Raw genomic sequence first — 14,391 nt, forward strand, 5'->3', positions numbered from 1 at the left:
TCCACCTCACATGCTGTACCACCAATAGAGAACAGCACACACCTGGAGAGCTATCCACCTCACATGCTGTACGACCAATAGAGGACAGCACACGCCTGGAGAGCTATCCACCTCACATGCTGTACGACCAATAGAGGACAGCACACGCCTGGAGAGCTATCCACCTCACATGCTGTACGACCAATAGAGGACAGCACACGCCTGGAGAGCTATCCACCTCACATGCTGTACGACCAATAGAGGACAGCACACGCCTGGAGAGCTATCCACCTCACATGCTGTACGAACAATAGAGGACAGCACACGCCTGGAGAGCTATCCACCTCACATGCTGTACAACCAATAGAGGACAGCACACGCCTGGAGAGCTATCCACCTCACATGCTGTACAACCAATAGAGGACAGCACACGCCTGGAGAGCTATCCACCTCACATGCTGTACGACCAATAGAGGACAGCACACACCTGGAGAGCTATCCACCTAACACGCCGTACGACCAATAGAGAATAGCACACATCTGGATAGCTATCCACCTCACATGCTCTACCACCAATTAAGAATAGCACACACCTGGAGAATTCTCCATCTCACAAACTGTACCACTTATAGAGAGCGGCACGCACCTGGAGAGACCTCCATCTCACATAATGAATCCCTGATCCTTTGTACTTGTGGAAATACTTTTATCTCACACACTACCCTACCAATGTGACCCTAAGAAACCTTTTGTTATCTTTCATTTCACATCCTGCTCCATCTATCCCAAGAGAGAGCTCCGTCTCACACACCGAAGCAGTGACCACTGCATGCAGCAGGGCAGCGACCTCCATCTCACACGCCTTTCTACAAGGATAGCCACAGACACCTAAAGCATGCCCCCCACATGCACTGCTTCAACTATGTCGACCACCTTGGGTCGCGCCTCCTCTTCTCGGGTCAGATGTGTATTCACTTCCTATGATAACTCTCCCAGGAGGTTCTTCAAGCCACGTACCTTCCAAACTTTCTCCACCACTAAAGCCAATTTTTTTATGACCACCACATTAGGAGGCAATGTGTGGTACTGACACCTTGTGCAACTTCTGGAAAGAGGGTGGGTTGCATGGGTTGGGCAGGAGACGCACAGCACAATGTTTCACTAACGCCTTCCTTCGAACCCCATCTATCCCTGTAGGAGTCTTATTCAGCATTGAAGTCACAAGCACCTACTTTGCAGTGAGGAACTACTGGCGCGGCTTCTTTGCGGCCACCTTCAGTGCCTTCATCTTCCGGGTGCTGGCGGTCTGGAACAAGGATGCAGGTTGGTGTCCATGTGGAGATATGGGGGGAGCAACGGACGCAGGGGGGCGCGATGAGGCTGAATGGCTGCCCTATGTGGGATTGGACCTTGGGTAAGGTGAGAAGGGGTGGCGGGATATGTTATAACCCTACATCCATGTAATCTAGTGTAGATACTTTCTGAAATGTAGGATCTCCCAGTCACTGCAGGTCAAGCAAAGACAAAAATGTGATGGTTGCGGTGTCTTAGAGACCCCTCTCCCACTGCCATTCGATGGAGGGCAGACTCATAACAGAGGCTGGCAGAGCTTTGAGTAAGTGAGTCTCAGACCAGTAGCCATTCCCACCCTGGAAACAGTCAGAGATTCAGATCTGTCAAGAGATGGAGGGGGGTGGGGGGCAACAAAGCCTGGTCTGACATTCTCGCTTGTCCTGCGGAGAGCTTCGTGCAGCTCAAGGAAAATCCAATGGTCCCATGAGAAGCTGTGAGTGTCCAAAGCTCTCCACTGGCGCTCTATAGAAGGACATGATGCAAAGGCCGGAGGGGATGCCATGATGCCTGTCCCACTTCTCCAGTGCGGCGTTATAGACGGCCAAGCAATGATAAATCAAAGCTTAATATGTGTCTTAGGCACTCCGCTACATCGGACACTTGGAAACAGCCAAAGGAGGATGTCTATAAACACTGTAAGGTGGCCCAGGAGTCCAAAGCTCCTGATCATTGGACGGGCAAGAGAGGCCGGCTGGAGATGCCCTAGGGAGGCCTCTGTGCCTGTGACTGGGACGCCACTGATGTAGTTCAAGGGTAGATGGAAAGCAGTCCCTGGGCTTTTGTTAATGTCTCCCACTGTTATTCCAGTAAGACTGAGGGGCACAGGTGAAAATGTGTTTCGTAGCTGTCACCTAATGTAAGGGCAGGCGGTGAAGGCAGATGGCTGCATGGGCTCTCCCAGGAGTTCCACCATTGACTCTCGTTTGAACCCGGAGGATGAGAGCAGCGAACTGATGGTGTATCATTGGGACTCGGTAGGACGCCGGCTCTCTATAGAGTGAACTAGCATCTAGTACTCTAGTACTCTGTGTAGAGAGCCCAGTGATCCCCGGATTGGTACACAGAGGCAAAAGTAGATAATACTAACGCTCTTTTTGTGGCAGTGTGGGTGAGCAGTTCAGCTCATCAGAGGGTAGTGCTATGCATTTGTTGTACTTACAGAAGCAATAAATGAGACACACACTCAAGAATAAATTCAAGGCCAATTTGTTAAAAATAATGATTTTTATATAATTTTTCAGACCAAGAAGTTCTCTCTAAGGTAAGTACATTTCAACTTATGATTTTCAAAAGTTTTCAAAAGAAATCACTTGTGAACAATTGTGCACAATAGAAGTAATTGGGAGAAAATAGGAAAAAGCACATAAAATCAGACAGTGGGGTCTCAAAGGTCACCTTCTGGACGTGGGTTAGTAGCAAGATCAGGTCCAATTTTCCAGCAGCGGAAGTTCGAGAGAGCCCCAGATTCAGCCCGGAGCAGGGTGCTGAGGTCTTTGGTAGCAGATGCACTATGAAGAAAGGGCCCCCATGAAAACACACTGCACAAGGGGACTTAAAGGTAAGTCTGAGGGGTCACACTCAGGGAAACAGGTCACAAGGGCTTCAGGGCCACAGAAGCACAGCTGGTTTGTGGGTATCCAGGCCAGGCGGGCTGCAGGCAGAGCAGATGGGACAGCCAAGGGTTGCGTGTCGAGACAGTCTTCACAATCAGGGGCAGACAGATTGCAGAGGTGATTCGGAGACAACTGGGTCCCTATTGGAGCGGGTCTCAGGGGTCTTGAAGTCTCTTAATGGGTGTCTGCATCCTGTGTTGTTGGAGTCTAGATTGGGCTCTTTCTTCTCGGTCTTCGGTGTAGGGGGTCTGTACTCTGGGTATTGACACGGCATGGCTCTGGTAGGTCATGGTGTCCTCTCACTTGATTGAGGGACAGATCTGACCCTTCAGAGATGATTTACGTCTTCTTGCTTGGGTGATGCATCGGAGTTACCAGGGAACAGCACACCTGTGGAGCTATCCGCCTCACACTCCACCATGGAGCAGCAGATCGGTAAATCAGACTTCGTGCTTTGGTGCCTGTAGGCTGCAGGGGAGCGGCTCCTCTATTCCAAGGGAGGTGCTCAGTAATTTTTCGTAGGCTGGAGGTGCACCGAGGTTCTTGGAGGCCTCACAGTTGCAGGATGAGACAGCAGGCGACTATGATTGAATCCAGAAGCAGCCGGCAGGGTTTGGAGCTAATTGTGTGCATCAGGTCATTAGTTTCTCGGGACAGCAGCTCTTCTTTGTCCATTGAAACTGAGCTGCAAGGTCAAGGGATGCCACCGAAATGCTAAATGTAGGGATGTTAAAGAGGGAGACAAGTAGTAGCCAATGGGCTCCCTACCTTTAGGGTGTCTATACCTCTAAGTGTCCATTTCCTGTGGGAAAGGGCACTACCCTGGCCCTGATGGTTAACGTTTTGTCTACATCACCTTGGTAGGTTTTCTGGGGACCCTCTAAAAGGGGCTACTGTGGCATTTATTCATAAATCCATCACTGGCATTAGTGAGGATTTATTAAGATGGAGATCAAACATCTTAGGATACAGTAAAGCCGTCATGGAGTTAGCAAACTCGTGATGACAAGTATCGTACCCATGCACTCTCTATGGCTTCCCTGGGCACTTACAATATCCAAGCATGGCTCCGGTATTGTAGAGTCATACCTGCTCATGCAGATAGGTCCAAACATGGGATATAGTGCACCCTGACTTAGTGTTGTAAGACCTGTAGTATGGGAAACCTACCTATTCCCAATGCAGTGTATGGGGGCATGGCATACAAAGATGTGTGCATTGCCGACTCTCCAGTTTTCTCTGCACAAAGACTCGCACCCTGCAATGAGAGTGTGCATGCCCTTGGTGAGGGGTCCCTTGGATGACACAATTTGTGAATGCAGCCCCAGAGGTCCCTCTTCAGTACCCATTCCCTAGGTACCAGGGGTACCATTTACTAGGGACTTATAGGAGTGGCGGAAGCTGAGCCAATCATGGTACCGTTTTAGGAAAGAGATTTGGCACTGAGAACCTAGTTAGCTGATCTGAGTGCACTTTCAATTTGCAATCACATCAGTCAAAAAGGGAGGCCTGACCATGTAAAAAGAGGCACTTTGTTACAGACTCAACCTCTTGTTAATGTGCCTAGGCACAGCATGGCAGGTCCTAGCAACTTGTCAACCACCGTTCAAGGGAAGACGCAAAGGTAATGATTGGATACACCATTGTTTACTGTGAATTATCTATGATGTCATATAATGGTTGTAAAGGCATTGGAAGGTTCTATGTTGTTCCCTGAGGACTTCATTTTCACTGCTGAACCGAAGGGCAAGGCAGGATGAAACATCTGTGCAAGGGTCGGAAACTCCGATACTGATGTTAAACAAAAAGCCAAAAGGTGACTGCCGGGGTCACATGGGTGATGTAAGGAGATTCTGCAAGTCAAGCGGTGCGGGTCCAAGACCCCATGGCATGCTTTTGGGCCACACCCTTGCTTATCTACGGAAGACAAAGACGTGTGTCTGGAGATGCCATCGCTTGACAACCGGACACCAAGTGTTGAATGTTTAAAACCCCATTGTTACTACTCAATGGAAGGCAAAATCATAATGACCTAGAGGTTATGTCTGGAGATTCTATAATGTGGTACAACAATTCCATAATTGACAATCAAAGGATGAGCAAGAGATGAAGGCTGGAGAGTTTAGAATGTGTTACACCAACTCCATGTCCGATACTCAACTGATGACTAAGAACTGATGACTTGAGACCCTGTAATGTGTTATGACGAGTTTACCATTGGTACTCAAGTAAAGACCAAGGAGTGATGGCTGGAGAGGAGACACAATAGTATGTTTTAGTTACCCACATCTGACCCTCGACCGATGACCAGAAAGTGATGACTGGAGACTCCATAAGGTGTTATAACCTATCCACGGCCAATAGGTAGCTAAAGGCCAAGAAGTGATAGCTGGATACAGTATAGTGGGTGCAATAACCCAATGACAAACACTCAACTGAAGAAAAAGCAATGGCTGGAGACACCACAATGTGATATTGTAACCCCATGACCGACACTTGACAGATGACCTAGAAGCGATAGCAGGAGACACTGTTGTGTGTTACACTAACCCCACAAAAGACACTCAACTGATGACCAAGAAGTGATGGGTGGGGACACAAAAGTGTGTTATAGCGACCCCCCGACTGACACTGAACTGATGACCAAGACGCGATGGCTGGAGGCGCTATAATGTGTTACAACAACCCCATGACCAACACTCAACTGAAGACCAAGTGATGGCTGAAGACACTATAGTGTGTTACAACAACCCCATGACCAACACTCAACTGAAGACCAAGTGATGGCTGAAGACACTATAGTGTGTTCCAAAAACCCCATGACCAACACTCAACTGATGACCAAGCAGTGATGGCTGAAAATTCTATATGTTATAGCGGCTACATGACCGATTCCATATGTTATAGCAGCCCCATGAGCAACAGTCAGCTAATGACCAAGTAGCAATAGCTGAAAACACTACAGTGAGGTAGAGTGACCCCACAACTGATACTCGACTTATGACCAAGAAGCGATAGCTGGACACACTGTTATGTTTCATAATAACCCCACAAAATACACTCAACCGATGACCAAGAAGCGATGGCTGGAGACACTATTGTGTGTTATATCGACCCCACAAAAAATATTCAACTGATGACCAAGAAGTGATGGTTGGAGATTCTATATATTATAGTGACCCAATGACCGACACTCAGGGAATGACCAAGATGCAGTAGTTTTAGACAGTATTTGTTATTGCAACCCCACCACTGACTCTCAACTTATGACAAAGAAATGATGGCTGGAGACTAGGCCTGGGCAGCAAATTCTGTTCCTCTCGCGGAATTTGCGGAATTTGGGTAATTTCGCGTTCCGCGGAGAATGCAAAATTGTCCAAAATTTGCGTAACACGATTATGCTAATTCCGCCCACCCCTACTGAAGACAATACAGTGTGTTATAGTAACCTCACAACCGACACTCGGTGATGACCAAGAAGTTACAGCTGGAGACACTGTTGTGTTTTATAACAACCCCACGACTGACACTCAACTGATGACCAAGAAGTGATGGCGGGAGACACTATTGTGTGTCATAGCAACCCTACAAAAGACACTCACCTGATGTCCAAGAAGCAATGGCTGGGGACATTATTGTGTGTTACAACAACCCATCACAAACACTCAACTGATGACCATGAAGTGATAGCTGGAGATTCTATATGTTATAGTGACCCCATGACCAGTTATCAGCTAATGACCAAGAAGCAATATTTGGAGACCATATTTGTTATTGCAACCCCATGGCTGACGCTCAACTGACAGCGAAGATCAAATGGCTGTAGACACTAGTGTATTATAGTGACCCCACGACCAACACTTGACTGATGACCACGAAGCAATAGCAATAGCTGGAGATGCTATAGTGTGCTATAGCAACCCCATGACTGGCACTCAACTGATGACCAGGAAGCAATGGCTGGAGATGCTTATATGTGTTATAGCGACCCCATGACCGACATTCGACTGATGATCGAGAAGCGATGGCTGGAGACTCAATAAGGTGTTATAGCGATCCAATGACAGACACTCTATTGATAACCAAGAACCAATGGCTGGGGTTGCTATAGTGTGTTATAGGAACCCTGTGAACAACATTTGACTGATGACCAAGAAGCGATGGGTGGAGGCTTTAGAATGTTATAGCTTCCCCATGACCAACACTCGACTGATGACAAAGAAGCAACAGTAGGAGATGCTATAGTGTGTTATAGCAACCCCATGACCGACATTCTGACGTAAATAATTAATTTACTCTCTTAATTTCTATGCAGGTAAGTACTTAATCAATAATAACTCAATCGGAATGAAAGAAAACAGAGTCCGTGGTGTTAGAGTTTCTAAGGGTTTTATTCCTCATAAAGGAATCAGGATATCATGTTCTGACCACCACAGGGGTGTCAGAAGGGATAGAGCGCTCCCGTTTATTAACAATACATAGCTTATATACTTGATTTATACCATAGGAGTCAATGTAAGAGGCGTAACAGCTGAGAGAAGACAAGATAACAGTATACACGTGGTACTAGTACGTGAGCAAGAGGCGTGAACTAGGCGTGAACTAGAGGTGTGTGCTAGAAACGTCACTGATAGGTGACGCAAGTGGGTGGCACCAAGGGGTGGTGCTAACAGAATGTTGCAATGTCAGCAGAAATCGGAAGCTTGGATGCGCGCGCAGCTGCATGACGTGTGATTGACGGGGTGCAGGGGACTTGACATTTAAACTGATGGAAAGAGACAGAAGTCTGGCATGTCAGATCAACTTGTACTTCTATCATATCTGATATCTGATGTTTAGGAACTATACTATCTGGGCGGAAAGGTCTCTAGGGCAGAAGCTATTCTATGCTAACTGTGGATGCGTGTATAAGCGCCTGAGTGTCTACATGTGAAGCGTGGGGCACGGGGCCTTCCATGGGAGTATGGCAACAGAGGCTATGAATTACTTGCATTAAGACAGGTCGGCCCTTTGGCTCTGCAGCTGAGGAGGATGTTTACAGGATCTAGTAGGCAGGAATGTATTCTCGGGGAGCGGAACAGATAACTCGAAGGTTATAGTCAGTCTTGGCAGAAAGCAGGCTTGAGCTGAGCGCGAGGGGCCGCGCTGAAAGTAGGACAGAGTTCACGAGTACAGAGGTAGCCTGGGCAGAGTCAGGAGCCACAAAAGAGGTTCAGATGGCAGGAATTCAGGGCCTACTCTTGCTAGAGCAGGAATACATGAAAAGTGTACTACAAAAAGACGGTGGCATAGCATACTTAGGAACGGACTATATAATCCATTCATGGTGGATCTGAAAGAGGACATGTTAACGGTGGACGCAAATGTATTTGCGTCTTCATAGCTGGCACAGGAGGGAAGTTACATGCACTCTAAGCTGGTACATGGAGTCGGTGGGGTCGCTAGGGAACACAACATGGCCAAAATTTAATTTTCCTCATTCCCTCCTTGTTCCCTACGGACCCTTCATGAAATATCGATCCTCATGAATCGATCAGTCTGTTCTTGTAACATCATTTGTTCTTCTTTCTTTCGGTTACGTTTTGAATGAAAACTGGAATGTTCAATACAAGAAGTGGCACACAGTCCACAAATCGCTGGCCCACACTGCAAGCACAGGCAGCAACTGAATACTAGGACTAGGCCAATGCCTAGGAAGGATAGGATCTTCCATCCCCAAGCTGTTAACGTTGTCCAGAACCAACCGGACCAAGTCCAGGTGCCTGGATTCTGATGTATCTGATTTGCAATTTTATGAAGACGGGTGATAGCTTGATATACAGATGGTGCATTTTGTGGAATGAAAACACAGCAGCTTGACCCGATGACCTTACAGGCTCCACCTCTATCTGCCAAGATGACGTCAATTACAAGACGATTCTGAAGGACAACAACCCGCATAGCGGACTGCTCTTCTGTTAAGTTACCTAAGGCGGAGGTAGTTTCATTTACTACGGCTTCAAGTGTTCTAGTTAATCTGCGTATTAATTTACTATTCTGGACAGGTCCTAAAAAGAAAAAGAATCCTTTATTAACGTCAGTGTACTGTTCCCATGCCGTTTCTGTGTAGTCGACAAGTGGGGCATCTCTTCTGGGTCTATTCTTTACTAGATTGCTATTTCTATGGTAATCAGGAGGAGCTAGAAAAACAGGTGGCAGGAGGAATGCAATGTAACAGGTACCATCCCAATCTGGAGGTAGACGTATGTATGCGGTATGACCACAAACAAAGTAAGAATGACTGATAGCTTTAAAGGACGATTTTCCATCATCACTGAATTCGACCACAGTAGTGCACTTACTATGACCTAAGTGTACGGAACCTTTCTTCTTGATACATAATTCACCAGTGACTGGCAGTACTGACATAATAGGTGGAACTGGTGGGGCTTCGGATTCGACAGTAAGAATCATAAGGCTAATTGTATAATTACCTAATCCATACACTTCATTTTCTAGATCAGTTCCGATTCTAGTGGGGAGTCCCTCCTTATCCGGGTAACAGACGTCTAGTAGGACCAAGTTCAGGTTTCCCCAAACCCAACCCCCATCGAAAACAGCAATGTCGGGATCTAAAGAATTAATTATCTTAAACCATGCTCCACAGGAGCCATTGTGAGAGAACGGGTAAGGAAAGAGAGGCAGGGCTCCCTTGTAATTCTGGTAGGGAGGGAGTCGACCACATATCCAGCAATTTGTAGCATTGTTAGTTTGATGAGAATGATGTAACATACTAATGAATGTATTGTTGCGCAGCGCGAGTCTGTAGGAAAGCTCATGAGGAGGTAACTCACTAAAAGTGTGTTCAGCAGAGACATTGTAAGCAGATTGTTCACGCTTGAAAATAGGATAGTAGATAGGTAATAAGATGCTAGCAATAATAATTAAAACACTGAGAATAAACATGATTATTAGTGTCACTATGCAGTGACTACGAAGTGATTTGCAATATGTACTTTTCTTTTCTTCTCTCTCTCTAACTCGATCTAGGGGATACATGTCAGAAACTATTTAACCGATTCACCTAGGGGAGGACTTAAACAATTAAACTGTCTGACTTGCTAGATCGCAATTTCATACGATATTGTTCTTGAGGAGTTTTTTCTCGTTTGGATTCGGTAAAGTCTTTGGTAACACAGTCTTTGGTGGGGGTGGGTGTGTCTTGTTCCGGTTTCAGTCCTGGGAATGTTTTGATATGGCTTAGGTGGACCCACCCCTTTCTGCCTTCCAATTTGACTGCGGTCTTTGTAGTAAGGAGAACGGTCTTCGGAGACTTCCAGCGGGGCTCCAACGGACTTTTCCTGTCGAAGTTTCGGACGAGGACAATATCCCCGGGACGGACGTCATGCGGCTTCACATCAGTGTTGTCAGGCAAGGCTGCGGCAACCTGTGAACGACATGATTGGAGTGCAGACATCAAGGAGGCAAGGTAATCTGTCAACATATTAGAATCAACATCAGTAATCTTTTTAGGAACGGGCGTCCCCCACATATTCGGTGGTCTGCCAAAGACCACCTCGTACGGAGATAGCCCTGATCTCGAATGGGCGACCATTCTCATATAGAATAGTGCCACTGGCAGGGCGACTATCCAGTCGACCCCTTTGTCCTGACATATTTTGGCAAGGCTGATCTTTAATGTCTGATTATGCCTTTCTACAAGGCCTGCTGCTTCTGGATGTCGGACACAATGGAACTTCCACTGGTATCCCAGTAACAAGGAAACTTGCTTCATTAATTCGGATGAGAATGGCTGACCGTTATCTGAGTACACGACACGAGGCATGCCGTATCGTGGGAAGAATTCACGAACCAACTGTTTGGCAGTGGTCGGAGCAGTGTAATCTGGGACTGGGTATGCTTCGGTCCAGCGGGACAGAGCACAGACAACTACGAGAACATATTTAAATCCTCGACAACGGTCCATCTGGATATAATCCATCTGGAGGACTTCAAAAGGGTGATCGGGAGGATGAAATCCACCTTGCTCTACAGGGACGCTTTTACCTGGATTGAACTGACAACAGATCATGCAAGTACGCACTTTCTGTTTTGCTGCTGCTCGTAAGTGTTTATTGTTCCAGAGATTTTGCAAACTATCTAGCATTGCTTTCTCTCCTAGGTGGGCAGGACTATGTGCTGTATTTATCATGACTTGAACCATAGAGTCAGGGAGAAACCATGTAGATTTTCCCTTCGTCATCCAACCTTGATCTGTCTGGATCCCTCCTAGTTCGATCCATTTCTTTATTTCGTCTGCAGTAGCATGTGTCTGAATGTCAATAACATCTAGTGTGGGATCTCTGACTGTCATACAGTTTGTCGGATCTGTTGTCTTTGTCGTGTCAGTTGTCTGAGTGTGAGTCAGTGCTGTATGTTTTGCGGTCTGATCTGCCAGGTCGTTACCCTGGGAAACAGAATCTGTGGCTTTAGTATGTGCTTTACACTTCATGACGGATATGGCTGAAGGCAGATGTATTGCTTCTAACAGTGCTTGAATGAGAGGACCATGCTGTATCTTTGTACCATGAGAGGTCAGAAAACCTCTTTCTTGCCAGAGCATGCCGAAGTCGTGTACGACTCCGAACGCATAACGGGAATCAGTGTATATGTTAACATTTCTGTTCTTGGCTAGAATACAGGCTCGGGTCAGAGCAAGGAGCTCTGCCGCTTGAGCAGACAGTGTATCAATACGATGTGTTTCTTTAACTTCAGTTTCAGTGGTCACGGCATACGCGGCCACTAACTCTCCTGTACTTGTTCTCATACATGAACCATCCACATAAAGTGTCAGGTCTGGATTTGTCAATGGAACATCTGTTAAATCTCGTCTGGGCTTTGTTACTGCATTAATGATCTCTATACAATCATGTGGAGCTGGATCTGTCATAACTGTAGGTAACAGTGTTGCTGGGTTCAAGATACTGCAGCGTCTGATTTCTATGTGTGGCTGGAATAATGTCAATTCGTAACCTGTCAGTCGTGCTATAGTCAAGTGTTGAGTCTGGGTTCTGTTTAACAGAACCTCGACAGAATGTGGGACTTGTACTGTTAACTGATGTCCTAAAACAATTGAATCACTTTGTCTTATTGCTAACGCTGTTGCTGCTACGGACTTTAAACATGCAGGGAGTGCCTGTGCTACTGAATCCAATGTGCTTGAAAAATAAGCGCAAGGCTTATGTGAACCTGCTTGATCTTGAGTGAGGACAGACAACGCTGTACCGTCACGTTCTGTAACAAAAAGTGTAAACCAGTGTTAGCAACATGGTGTTGCTAAAACTGGTGCTTGGCATAAAGCTTTCTTTAATTCCTCAAAGGCTTGTGTGTGTTCCTGAGTCCAAGGGAGGGCAATGGAAGTTGCAGCCTCCTGTGTCGTTAACTGGATGAGTGGTTTAGCTAGAAATGCATATTGAGGAATCCATTGTCTGCAGTACGAGGTGAGGCCTATGAAGGCCCGCACTTCCTTTTGTGTCTGGGGTCGTGGCATGTTTACAATTAACTGAATGCGATCGGGAGTGAGCTGTCTCCCCACTTTGGACAGCAAGTGACCCAAGTACACAACTTGCTGAACACAGAATTGTAGCTTCGAAGGAGACACCTTGTGTCCCTTGTCGGCTAGGAAATGCAAAACTGTTAGTGATGCTTGTTCACATTCGGGCTCACTTCGTGCGGTGATCAGTAGATCATCGACGTATTGCAGTAAAGCGGTATTAACTGGCATTTGGATACAATCTAGTTGTCTTTTCAGTGCTTGACTATAGATGCTGGGGCTTTCTGTAAATCCTTGAGGTGCGCGGAAAAATTTGAAACTTCGTCCATTTAAACTGAATCCGAAGAGATATTGGCTCTCCGGGTCAATAGGTACACTGAAGAAAGCGTTCTTGAGATCGATTACAGTAAAGAACGTTGCTTCTGAATCAATAGCAGTCAACAGGGAGGAGATATCGGGGACCACAGGATACTGTGGTACAATGCATTTATTCAGCTCTCGAAGGTCAATCACCAGCCGATATACTGGCGGTGCATTGCGGTCTGTACGTTTAAGAATTGGAATGATGGGTGAATTACAGATATTGGAGTCGGTTTCTACGACCACTCCCTGGGCAATAAGCTCTTCAATTATTTTCAGTAAAGCCACTACAGCATCGGGTGGTAACTTGTATTGTCTGATTCTGGGTAAAACAACTCCTGTCTTGAGTGTAACACGATATGGAGTGATATGCATACAACCTACATCAGCTGGGCCTTTTGCCCATAAGTGATCTGGTACATTTTTCAATCTGACATCAAAGTCACGTAGAACATAATGACCCTTGAAATCCCGTAGAAAGAGTCTAACTCCCTCCGGGGAACAGCATATAATAGCTCCTAGAGCTTTCAGTGTTTTAATTCCTAACAGATTTTCTGGACATGATTTCGTAAGTAACAAATCTGTAACTCGAGATAATGGACCCACAGCTAGTGGTACTGGTTCCGATACTTCATTTACAATAGGCTGTCCTGAAAAACCAAGGGAAACATTCTGTGAGCCTGAGAGGGGTGCCCCTGGGACTTCATTGTGACTTATAGTAGTGCGACTTGCCCCTGTGTCAATTAAAAACTTTCTGTCTTTTCCTAATACGTGACTGTGTACATAAGGACCTTCTTGATCTACAGGAATTTCAATAAGAGGCAAATCACTTTCCCTCCCCAGGCTGTTTCATGTATATCGCTGATAATCTGGATATGCCGACTGGGCATACTGGTACATCTGTTGTGAGACTTGCCGAGTTGCGGCGGCGGGCTGTGTCTGGGCATGCTGTGGCTGCGGTACTGCTACTGTCTGTACTGTATGGGACTGATCATGCATAAGCTGTGTATTCTGTATTGGCTGTTCGTTCTGTGAGGTCTGTTGATGACCCTGTTCATGTCTAGGCGGACGCGGTCTTTCTTTAGTTTTACCTGTCTCGATGTTATGTTTCAGGACTGGACATTCATGTACGTAGTGACCTGGCTGTTTGCAATAATTACATGTCCCTTTAACGGGAGCGGCAGAATGATTTGTCTGGGCCCCACCTTTTCTATGACCGTCGGCTGGAATCGTCTGAGCTACTAACATTTTCATTTTTGTGTCTTTCATACATTTCTGTTCCTGATCTTGTTCTTCCCTAATTCTGTTCTGGTGATATTGTAACATTTGTAACATCTGGGATGGCGTATTTGCCTGCCAAGTACTTTCAACTTTGTATACTCTATTTTTGACTAATGGTAGGGCATTCTCGACTAATTTTGTCACAAAAAGGTGTGGATATGACTCGCTACTAGTTTTTAGACCACTATTGATAATGAAACATTTCTCGAATCTTGAATAAAAGTCACTAGTATCCTCATCTTGTTTCTGTTTACAGGACGAGATTGCGTCCCA

The 14,391-nt window shown here is 46.2% G+C and overlaps 1 protein-coding gene across 1 annotated transcript in view; it reads left to right on the plus strand.

Moving 5' to 3' along the window:
- CLCN1 (chloride voltage-gated channel 1) overlaps positions 1-14,391 on the plus strand; it is a gene marked incomplete at its 5' end in the record, with an annotated part of 596,613 nt that overhangs the window by 417,062 nt on the left and 165,160 nt on the right. The window contains one exon of the mRNA XM_086928421.1: positions 1,177-1,302. Coding sequence (XP_086784547.1) covers positions 1,177-1,302 — 126 coding nt within the window. The remainder of the gene's footprint in view (positions 1-1,176; positions 1,303-14,391) is intronic.

This window comes from Lissotriton vulgaris, chromosome 7 (genome assembly GCF_964263255.1).
Source record: "Lissotriton vulgaris chromosome 7, aLisVul1.2, whole genome shotgun sequence".
NCBI classification, from domain to species: domain Eukaryota; kingdom Metazoa; phylum Chordata; class Amphibia; order Caudata; family Salamandridae; genus Lissotriton; species Lissotriton vulgaris.